A 12,667-nucleotide genomic window follows, 5' to 3' on the forward strand; every position below is an offset into this window, starting at 1 on the left:
AAGAGATGAGAAGGTAAGGAGGGTTTTTGTTGTTGTTTTTTTGTTCGTTTGTTTATACCAGGAATTGAACCCAGGGTACTTAAGCACTGAGCCACATCCCCAGCCCTTTTAATATTTTAGTTAGAGACAGGGTCTCACTGAGTTGCTTAGGGCCTCCCCAAGTTGCTGAGGCTGGCTTTGAACTCAAGATCCTCCTGCATCAGCCTCCTGAGCTACTGGGATTACATGTGTATATCACAGCACCCAGCTAGAGTCTTTTTTGTTATTTTTTTCATCCTTTCTAACCAATCTGTGTAATGGTAAGTGCATTCAGTAATTAGAAGACAAATGCTTGGTATAAATGTGTCCATAGCTAAAAATATTAAATGAGATTGTCATTTTAATTTTATTAAAAAGGTCCAATAAAATCACCTCATGAGTTCCTTATGTAAATTTACTCTTAGTATAGTAATCATACATAATAGCAGAGCATTCAACTGTAAATGAAGGCTGTGAATTGAGAAAAGCGAAATGGCTTGTTTCAGACTGTCTGATGGACTATATGAAGACAAATAACTGGCTTGACAAAATTTGAACTTGTCAGTTGACGGTTTGTTATTGTGTGTGTGTAGATATGGACAAAGAGTAAATGCATGTTTTAAGTACATCTTTTGGGTTTTCATAGTGATACCACATTCTTGTTGTCATGACTACCTCTTTTAGGCATAAAATAGAGCAGATGTTCCTTTATTTGAGTACCTACATTAGCTTTCCACACATAATGTGTACTATTTATTAAATCAAGAGAAGTAGTAGGGATAACTGAATTTGCATTATTAAGAACTGCCGTTTCCTGTCCAGATTCATTCTTTTCTTCTGAAAACTGTTATTACTCTGATGAAGACCAACTTTTGTACTAATTTTGAATGTGTCACTTCTAATCGTGTGGACACTAGTACTACAATGAATGTGAGTCCATCTAAGTAGCTAAATTTAAGATTATTTTAACTCTAAGTCCATATTAATAGAATTGTCATATGATGAAGTTTACATGCACTGGTAAATCAGTTTGAGGAAGAATTGAAAAGGTTTTATGCTTAACTTAAAGGGGAAAATAAAATTTATGACAGCTAAGTTCCCTCTCTTTCATTTAAGTATTTCCCATGTTTTAATGTAATATCCTAAAATTATAGCTATATTAAAATAATACACATTGATTTGTTTTTGAGTCAGTAGTTGATTCTAGTGGCGTTTTATGATGTGGGGCTAAATGAGACAATGTAGATAAACATATAGATGACTCACTCAATACTTCACTTGGCTTTATAGTTACTATCTCTACTACATTCTAGAAACCCAATTTTTAAAAATTAATTTATATTTTTGATTGGTACATATTGTTTGCACATTTTTATGAGGTAAAGTTTGACATACTGATTTATGTCTACATGTGTGTGATGATCAAATCAGGGTAATTTAAGGTAATCCATCACCTTAAACTTTTATCATTTCTTAATAAGAAGTAAATTTAAAATCTTTTTAAAAACTATTTTGAGATATAAATACATTATTATTAACTGTTTTCCCACTGTGTTGTGGAACACCAGAATTAATGTCGCCTATGCGAGTGTAACATTGTATCTTGACCAACTACTTTCCATCTCACATCCCCTGCCTCCTGTCTTTGGTATCCAATATTCTATTCTCAATTTTCATGAGATCAACTTTTTTAGGTTCCACCTATGAGTGAGGTCTAGTGGTGTTTGTCATTCTGTGCCTGATTTATTTCAATTAACATAATATCCTCCAGGTCCAACCAGGTTGTTGCAAATGTCAGAATTTCATATCATTTTTAATGACTGAAGAGAATTCCATTATGTATATGTACCACATTTTCCATTTTTCCACTGATGAACATTTAGGTTGATGCCATATCCTGGCCATTATGAATTGTGCTAAAATAAATGTGACAGTACAGGTATCTGTTCAACAGGCTGATTTAATTTCTTTGAGCCACAATTCAGTAGTAGGATTGTGTAGCACTTCAATTTAAATGTTACATCCCAGTATTTGCCTTTCATAATAAAACTTAAAATAATAATTTATCAATTCAACACGTATAATAATTTCATAATAAGACTGTGTGTCTGTGTCAAGCATTTTATTGCCAGTCATATACTATTTACTATTTGGACTAAACAATACTGTCATCCACACTTTAAAGGTAAGGTTAGAGAAGCCAAGTAAATTTATTTGAAAGCAGCACAGACATGCAGATGAAGAAGCTAAAGATGTGAACCAGTATTTGACTGATTCTATGTCTCTACCATTTAACTAACAACTCCAACTCAATTTTCTGTGCTTTTCTTGTTCTTTTTAAAAACGTTCTATTTGTTCTTTTTAGATATATATGACAGTAGAGTATATTTTGATATATCATACATACATGGAGTATAACTTCCCTTTCTTGTGGTTGTACAACTCAAATTTTATACTGTGACTTCTTCAAGTTTTCCACCTTTCTCTAGCTCCTTAACCTGATGAGAAGACCAGTCCTTGACATTCTACATTCTGCCAGAAGATCAGTCACTTTTAATTTCACCTTCTTCTCTACCAAGTGTGAACATTCCATGAGCACTCCACCTATGTGTCTTCTTATTCACCTCAGCTCTGTACACATTTCCACACTGAGATCAGTTGAATTATGCAGTGATTTTGTCTCTCTTCTCAAGCAGTCCATCTTGGTGAATTGCTTGTGATTACATTGTGTAGTTATTTGACACCACAAAATATGTATTTTCTTCACTTTGATTCTGCTGTAAATACTGGTCTACAATCCTTTTATTGTCCCTACTGGCTTTTCCCAGTTTTCAAGTTCACTCTTTCAAAACTTATCACTTTTTTCAGATGACACCCCCATCTTTTTTGCTAATTAAAGAAAATTACACATCTTTTATTATCAGATGCTACTGACACTAATAAATAATCACTATTAATTTTTTGGCAATGCTAATGATATTGTTGTTACATATCTTACAGTTATCAAGTCTTTACAGTTTATAAGGGAATCAAATGGAATACTTATTACATGGAAAACTTCTATGCCTCCATATTGTTCTTTTGTGGAAAAGCAAGCTTTTGTTCAAAGTAACCCAAGAAAAGCAATCAGAGGAACCACATTTACAAACTGGAAGGGAGCACACAGATAATGGATCCATTTGGCAAAGGCTCAAAAATCTCACCAATTCTGGCCAATGGCCCAACACCTCTATTTCCTCTTCAGGTTGAAACTAAACAGTAGTCTTGAAGATGCCCATAATGCTTTTTTATCCAAACACACTTCCATTTCAGGAAAGGGGACACCTGGGGTCAACTTTTTGGTAGATACTATTAATTATTAAAATAAATATTTACATCAAGAATACAATTAATTAGTAGCTTTCTTCACATTTTTATATTTTAAAAAGATCCCCAGAGATTTCATTCATGTTTTAAGCTGTTGAGTTGGTAAAAATCCTGTCTCCATTTCATAGGAGATGAATTACATTTAATTCCTCCTCACAAACAAAAGATCATCCCATTGCTTTCGAAGAACTGGTTGTGCTGGCATCTGCAATGGTGGCTAAAAATATGAGATTTCTATGTAACACAAACTGGTACTGAATGCCCTCATTTGCTAGGTCCTTGTTCTGATACTCCTCGATACAGCAGATCAGCTGGTATTTTCCTCTAGGTGCTGCTAGATAGTTTCTTTTAAAATTCTTTTTATTTGTTCTTTTTAGTTATACATGACAGTAGAATGTATCTTAACATACTATATATACATAGAGTATAACTTTTCATTCTTGTGATTGTACATAATGTGGAGTTATACTGGTTGTGTATTCATATATGAACATAGGAAAGTTGTCTGATTCATTCTACAGTCTTTCCTATTCCCATTCCCCCTCCCTTCCCTTCATTCCCCTTTGTCTGATCCAAAGAATTTCTATTCTTCCCTACCCATCCTCCATTGTGTTAGCATCCTCAAATCAGAGAGAACATTTGATCTTTGGTTTTATGGGGACTGGCTTATTTCACTTAGCATGATAGTCTTCAGTTCCATCCATTTACCAGCAAATGCCAAAATTTTATTCTTATTTATGGCTGAGTAATATTCCATTGTCTATTGTACCACTTTTTCTTTATCCATTCATCTGTTGAAGAGCACCTAGGTTGGTTCCATAGCTTAGCTTTGTGAATTGAGCTGCTATGAACATTGATGTGGCCACATCACCATAGTATGCTGATTTTAAGTACTTTGGGTATTTTCTGAGGAGTTGGATAACTGGGTTAAATGGTGGATCCATTCCTAGTTTTCTGAGGAGTTTGATAGTTTTTTGATTGACTTCTGCCTTGCTCCTCAGTCAGTCTCATATGAAGGCCACTGATATCTTGGGGACCCCAGTCAGCTCCCAGTCTCCTTGGTGATGAGATGTTTATTGGAGCACTTAGAGTGCAATCCAAGGGCACAGAATCCCTATTTGGTGGCTAGAAAGGATTATCAAGAACTAGACAGGGGCAAATAAAGGTAGATGGGAAGGCCTTAAAGAAAAGTTGTTCTTATGTAATGGCTTATCTCAACTTTACACCAAAGTTTACACCAAGTGAGCTTATCTTACTTTACACTGAAACCAGTGCAGTACCACAAGGTAAGAGGTACTAGGTTTTTGTAAATGTTGTGAGATATTTTCACCCTGATTTCTAGTACACTTAAGTGTATCAGAGAGGTAAATGATCATTAATGATAGTGGAATAGTTGACCTGATTCTGCACTTCTGCTCAGGGATCATGGACATTGGATAATTTTTCTCAAGTAAGTTATGAAGCACTAGAGATTAATATGAAAGAATTTTCTGGAGACTCTTTTTAGAAAAGTCACCCAAAATAGAGATTTAATACACTGAGATATAAATATTGAATCTTTGCATTGGTAAGTACTTAATTGGATTAATACTACTGGAAGAAAAATCTTTTCCAGTATCTTCTTAGGTTCAATATTGGGGGGATAAAATTAAATTATCAAAAGACAGATTAATATGAAAAAAGCACATAATTTTTATTAATATATACATGCACAGAAGTTCACAGAAAGGCGGTAAGACTCAAAGAAGTGACTAGACTTGGGGTTTTATATACCCTTTTCACAAAAGGAAGGGAGTTAGAACTCAAGGGGTAATTAATTATAGGAAAGTGACTAGAAAATATGGGAGAACTAATAGAAGATAAGGGCTAGTTTAGTAAAGTCTGTCTGTGCAAACTGATCTTGGTGTTGATTCCCTGTCTTTGATGAAGTCTTTTTTTCCTTTATTGTACAAGGGGAAGGAACCTTCACAAAGGGAACTTTCTGCATTGTTTTTAGGTAGAGGCAGGAGGGTAGGGTAGAGGACTTTTCTGGCATCTGTTGATTCTCAGTTGCTTTTATCTTAAAATAATCCTTATGCCAAAGTGGCATATTTTGGGGTGGAGTGTCTCAATTCCCTTCTATACCAAATCTTATTATTTATGACAAATACTTGACAGTTTATAAAATTTTTTAAAAAATCTTAAAATGTGTAATTCAGCATGAAAATAAAAAGATTAAAGCAAGAAAATTTAGTTCACCCGTTTGAAATTATTAAAGTTCAGGCAAAAGTTTGGATTTCCCTCAATATTTTTTGACATGGTGAATGGGAATAGGAGTAAGAGAGAATGAAGATAATGGATAAATAGTTAGAAATCATGTTGGGTGTATAGAGACAAGTTCAATTATCTCTTTGTGATAGGTGAATGTCAGAGTGCCAATGCCAAAGTTCTAGAATATCAGGCCACTGGGCAGAGCCTGGGAGTACAGAAATTCCTAAGACATAAATCAAAGAAAGGACTTTTCTTAGGTGACACTTTAAAATGAATTCTTCCATCCCTTTAGAAATTCATTTTAGAGTAATGTCTTGAGGACTCCCAAAAGATTTTGTTTATATAGGTTATATTTATCAATATTTGCTGTTTGAGATTAAAACAGACATTTAAATAATATTTATCTATTTAAAATATTATTACATACATATTAACATACACATTTTATGAAAAAATAAGTGCCTTCTCCAAAACAAAGATAAATTTAGTGAGAAGAGTATCATTATTTTACACTTTTACAAATCTTTACAATGTCTGACTTAATAGAAGATATACCAGGCAGTCACTGGAAAACTCCATCACACTCACATGAAAGAATAAGGGAAAAAATGGTAAATAATGCCTTCATATTTTTAAAATTACCATATTTATCTCATAAATCCCCTGCAAGGGCATCAACAACCTCTAGTGGTTCTCAGGGCACATATCAAGAACTGTTGCTTTAACCCAATTGGTATATGACACAAGATGCTGGTTTTCTGAGTAACTTGTCTCCCTGTATAGAGACTCGTTCCCTTGCCCTACTCCAGATTTGAAATGTTACCATTATTATTTGCTTACTATAAAATGAATAACTCTACTTTGTCTGTTTCTGAGCTTTCTGTTCTCTTTCATATTTATCTTTTGGTCCTAGCACCACTCTTCTAGCTATTTTATATTATTTTATTATCTGCAATATAATATCCACTTCCTATTCTCTTTTCAAGTCATCCTTGAAGGATTTTTATCTCTAGGGCTCTACATAAACAGCTCTTATCAAGGGCATCAATGGCCTGCCAACTGCCAGAGCTAATGGCCTATTGTCTATTATTATTGTCTACAACCATACCACCATGAAACTGCCCGATCTATCTATCAATATCTTAATCTTTCAGATTCATTTGTCATGATGGACTATTTCCTTCTTTTTAAAGAATTTTCTTCTCTTGGATTCCACTTCCACTTACCTGGGTTCTTCCTACATCATTGATAGCACATTTTGAGTGATTTTCTGGATCATCCTTCCTGTAAGATTTCTAATAGTCACAATAGTCCAGCTGTATCCTTGTCCTCTTTTCAAGCTGCATTCTCTCCGTGGGCATTGGAAGTAGGCACATAACTTCAAATATCATATAAGGGTCAGTGATTCCCAAATTTATATTATAAAGAATAACAATGATAATCATAAAGAAATAAAATAGCAGCAACTTTAGAGGCTAAGGCAGGAGGATCACAAATTTGATGCCAACCTTCACAACTTGGTGAGACCCTTTCTCAAGTTTTCAAAAGGACTGGGAAGTACCCCTGGGTTCAATTCTGAGTACAGGGGGAAAAAAACTGGAGAAATACATTACTAGATATTAAGATCTATTATAAAACTATAGTACTTAAAACAGGTACAGGGATAAAAAAAACTGACTAATGGAACAGAATGGAGTAAAAAAAACTATACATCTATATATCATTAGTAGATATCTATAAACATCTATTTTCTATAGATTTTCAGTCCTATATGGGAGCACATCTGAATAGAGGGTACAGGAAAGCTCAAACTCAAGGGTTAAAAAGAGCACAATCAGAAGGTCAGGGCCAAACCAATATAATCCTTTTCCAATACCTGCTTAGCATAGATTTTTGACCAAGGACTCTACCTGGTAGCCATATTAACCCCTAAAGAAGCATGCCTAAATGGAAAACCTGTTATCAGGCCCCCTCTCATTCTAGGAGAGTTCTGCTTCTTTTCTTCTCACTGGAATAAATCCTGCTCTTTTGCATTTGCCCTTCATTGTCCATGGATTTCATTCTTAAATTCAGGAGACAAGAACCTGGAAAGAAAGAAATCAGTGAGGCCTGTAACTTATGCAGAATTTACCTACCAGCAGAAGCAGAGAATCTGGTTTAATCCTAAACTCTGGTTTTAATACTCTTTCTCTACCCTACTAATCTCCCTTCTAATTTCATAGAGTCCCTTTATTATTTTTTGCAGGGGAGGTGATTGTATCTTAACCCTCCTCTCACATCATACACAAAAATCAATTCCAAATATATTATATGTGAAAAGTATGTCAATAAAAACTTTTAGAGGAAAACATGGGAAATAACTTTGTTACTGTAGAGTAGGTTAAGATTTCTTAAAAGAATAATAATTGCCCCTATATTAAATTTTATAACTTGTTTTCATTGAAAGAGTCCATTAAGAGAATTGAGAAGTAAATCACCAAGTAGGAGAAATTTGTGAGGCATATTAGCAAAATGACTAGTATTTATTATGTATGCAGAACTCTCACAGATCAATAAAAGATTGGTAACAAAATAGAAAAATGAGCAAAAATTTAAGCAGCTACTTCACAAAGTGGTTATCCAATGACCAATAAAAGTAAGAAAAATTGTTCAAATTCATTAGCCATCAAGGAATGCAAATCAAACCCACAATGCAATACCACATACACATTACAATGACCTAACCAAACTAACAAAACCCAAGAGAATAAATAGAAAAAATGATTAGTGAGAATATAGAGCACCAATTTTTCAAACTATTCTAGTGTGTTAACAGTTGGGAAAACTGGCGGGTAGTAGTAATGAAATTGAGTAATACTCTGAGTCTCAGTAATTTCATTCCTAAGGAATAACAATAGAAATCATAAAAATATTCAAGAGAAAACCCATCCTGAAATATTTGTAGCAGAATAAAGTATCCAAAGACTGAAAATTACTCAAATTCTCATGAATAGTAGAATGAATAAATTGTGGAACATATACCACTGAAATACTACACAGTAATAAAAGTTAATGATGATATATATGAATCTCTCACAAATATAATATTAAACAAAGAAACCTGACACAAAATATATTCTCAATTATTTCATTAATATAAAGGAACATAAACATCAGTTCCTGGCTGGCTTGTTGGGACTGGTACTCTTTTATTTCCAGGTGTGGTGGTACATGCCTCTAATCCCAGTGATTCCTTGGAGGCTGAGCTAGTGAGACCCTGTCTGAAAATGAAAATAGAAAGGGTTAGAGATACAGTTCAGTGATAGAGCACCCTGGGTTCATTCCCCATACTAAAAGAACAAATCAGGTAGAATCAAAATATGCTGTTAGATTTTGAGATGATAGTTACTACCTGGGAATGAGAAAACAGGTTTGGAGTGTGTTCCCATACTGCTGGTCAATTTCTGCTTTTTGATCTTTGGTGATGGCTATCCAGATATATTTCTGTTTTTTACAATCAATACTTACTTATAATATGTGCACATTCTCTGATATATATGTTACTACAATAAAAATTAATAAAAATGTGTATCTCTACTCTTGATGAACTTCAGATATCACTGTTTAATACTTCCACTTAGTTATCTAATGGACATAACAAAGAGAATATGATAAAAAACCTATGGAATTCTGTCTTACTTTCAAATCTATTCTTCCCAAATATTACTCATTTTAGTAAATGGTACCCACTGGCTTAAGCCAAAAACCTAGTAGATTTTCTTGATTTTTTTTCTGTCCATCACAGCTCAAATCCACAAGTCTTCTTGGGTTTTACCTTCAAAATATATACTAATTATGACCACTTTTCACATTTCCAGTGTTAAAATATTATTCAAGAATATTCTCACTTGAACCTTGCTGAAGCCTTCTGTTTTTCCTGCATTTACCTGCCCAGTCCACAGTGCATCATTTTGTTTTTATTGCTTTATAGTTTGTGTATGTGTGTGTGTGTGTGTGTGTGTGTGTGTGGTGGTACTGGGTATTCAAAGTGTGTGTATGGTGGTTGTGGGGCTTACTGGGTATTGAAACCACTGAAGCTCTATCACTGAGTTACATCCCTAGTCCTTTGTATGTTTTTGTACTTAGGTTCTCACTAGGTTACTGAGGTTGGTATTGAATTTGTGATCCTCTTGCCTTAGCCCCTGAGTTGCTGGATTGCAGGTATGTACCACAGGGCCTGGCTCACAGTGCATCTTTTTAAAGAATTATCATATCATATCACGCTTATGAGATATGTAGTTTACGAGTAATTTCTCCTTTTCAGAAGAACTCCAGCTAATAAGTGGGAAAGGAATGAACAACTAAAAAGCTATTATTGTGCAATATTTAACGAGATCATTGACTTGGCCAAAACAGTCATGCGATTAATCGATGGATGAACTGAGTGAAGGATTTATGGGGACTTTACAATGCTGGGATCAGGCTGAAACCACATTAACCCATTGATTAATCATTTAAAATGACACTCAGAAATTAGATGTCTCCTCAAAATAAAACACACAGCACAGCCTATGAAGTATTTTTGCCTAAAAGTTGAACCTGAATCTAATTAAGGATTGGCTTCCTTTTAAATGTGTGAGTTCGAGGAACAAGTTAAATAGTATTACAATGAAATAAAACCACTATGTCAGGACCTTCTTCAGGAAAATAGACTTGTATTCTTTTTTGAATCAATGACAGGAAAATGGGAGGGCATTATTGCTTCAGAGTGAAAAAGAAACAATAACAAATGTATTGTGGTGAACTTGTTCAGATCCTGTTTTTGATAAAGCAATGGTGAACAGACACTTGTAGCATAGTTGGATAAACGGATAAATTTAATGATAGACTACTTATTAGATGACTCCAAAGGACTAATTTCTATATAGGGTAGTTATGATAATGGTATTGTGCCTATATAAGAAAATATTCATTACTTTCCAGAGATGCATTCTGAATTATGTTTATAAATTCAAAATAAAATGAAGTCTGGGATTGCTTTAAATATTTAAAAGAAAAAAGAGGACAGATGAAGCAAATATGACAAAAGATTGGTAATTTTAAATTAGGGTGATGGCTCTTTGGAGCTTACTATACAATTCTCTCTATTGTATTCATGTTTGGAATTTTTATTAAAAATAAATCTAATGGCTTTCTATATCACTTACAGTAAAATCCAAAAGTCTTATTATGTAAATCTTAAGAGATTTTCTCTGCTGACCTTTTTGTTTTGGAACACACCTGGTTATTTTCTGTCTCAAGATATTTGAATTTGTTTCCTTTGCTTGGAGTTCTCTTTCTTCAAATAGTTCCATGGTTACTCTCGTCTCTTCCTTGGGGTTCAACTCAAATGACACTTCCTGTGAAACTCTTGGAATGTCAGTATTATATGAATGCAGACCTGAGTTGGGGGGTAACAATAAGAGAAAACATAGCATATTTTAGAATGACTTACAAAACTTATGAGTATGTAGGTAACTTCCACGGGATCTACCACTGAACTTGGCTGTGAACCTATGCCATGAAGTGTTTCATGGTATCTTAGCATTGGCAGAAGATCATCCTTAATTAGTATTAAGATTTTCAGAGTTTTGAAAAACTTATAGCCACTGACAAGGCCTGGGAGAATAATGGTTGTACTTTGTAGGTTGCCAACAATTCTACTCTTTGCAATTTAATCTCCCTTATTAAATAATAATAATAGTAATAATAATAATAATGGTAAAGGAAAATAAATTCCATTCCTGACTCTGTCAAGAGCTAGTTATCCATATGTGTTAGTCCAATTCTGTCACCAATAACACAATACTGTGATTGAACCCATGGGTGGTTAACCACTGAGTCACATCTCCAGAGTTTTTTATTTTTTCATTTTGAAGACAGGGTCTCACTAAATTGCTGAGACTGGCATTGAGCTTCTGATTCTCCTGCTTCAGACTCCTTAGTTGTTGGATTACTGAGTCATATGTGCCACTGAGCCTGGCTAGTGATGGTCTTTTTGCTAGCAGAGTCCCCAAGTGGTACAGGACATCACATGGTGAGAGACAGAGAGCATCTCTGTGTGTGAATCCTGTGGTTGATCTCTCTCCTCCTCCTCCCGCCTCTTCCTTGTTTCCTCCTCCTTCTCCTCCCCACTTCCCCTCCTCCTTCTTCTCCTCCTCTTCCTCCTCCTTCTTCTTCCTTTTCTGCTAGGAATTGAACCCACAGCCTTCCTTACACATGTTAGCCAAGTGCTCTACCACTGAGCTAAGTTGTTAACCCTTTCTTCTTTTTTATTAAGCCACCAGTATTCAATCATGAAGCCTCTACTCTGAAGCCCATATCTAATCCTAATCTTTAAATTTCTAGTCTCTTAATACCTGATGATGGGGATTAGATTTCAACAAGGGGACCCTTGGGGGACACACTTAAACCATATCTAAATCATAGCACTACTCTTTGGCTATCTCTTCTGTAAAGCAGGGACGATTTCTATCTTGCTTTGAAACTGATATTTTCAGTTTCTGTGAGTATATAGGGGACATTAGAAAGATACTAGTCTTGTATAGATTTATGTAGAATTTACAATTAGAGCTAAAGAACACTGAAAATGGAAACCCATGACTGAAAAAAGTGGGACATAAAAGAAATTCATCATTGTACTTTGTAGTTATTTAAATAAATGATTTCTATCTCCAAACATGCACAGCTCTTTAAACAACTGCTCAATAATCAAGCATAAATGCCCTGTAGTAATTAGGAAGCATTTCTCCTACAGCAAAGTCATAAAATATGACAATTAGGAGGGTTAATTATTACTAAAGTAATTCAAGAATGGAATACCCTGATCATCCTTTTCAAATTGTGTTTTATTCCTCTTTAAGAAAATAGAGAATAAGAACTTTTATTACAGATAAAAGAGAATGCATATTGAATTTTCAAACCATTCCAAAAGCTTTTATTAAAGGAGTTATATAACCTCAGAAATGACCAAAAAGACATGGCACAAAGAAATGGAGAATCTGAATGCTCTAAT

General features: G+C 34.4%; 1 protein-coding gene across 1 annotated transcript in view; it reads right to left on the reverse strand.

Moving 5' to 3' along the window:
- Positions 1-3,551: 3,551 nt before the first annotated feature.
- Positions 3,552-12,667, reverse strand: part of LOC124971609 (SS18-like protein 2) — a 32,255-nt gene continuing 23,139 nt past the window's right edge. The window contains 2 exon segments of the mRNA XM_047535294.1: positions 3,552-3,698; positions 4,329-4,441. Coding sequence (XP_047391250.1) covers positions 3,552-3,698; positions 4,329-4,441 — 260 coding nt within the window.

This window comes from Sciurus carolinensis, chromosome X (genome assembly GCF_902686445.1).
Source record: "Sciurus carolinensis chromosome X, mSciCar1.2, whole genome shotgun sequence".
Lineage (NCBI taxonomy): Eukaryota > Metazoa > Chordata > Mammalia > Rodentia > Sciuridae > Sciurus > Sciurus carolinensis.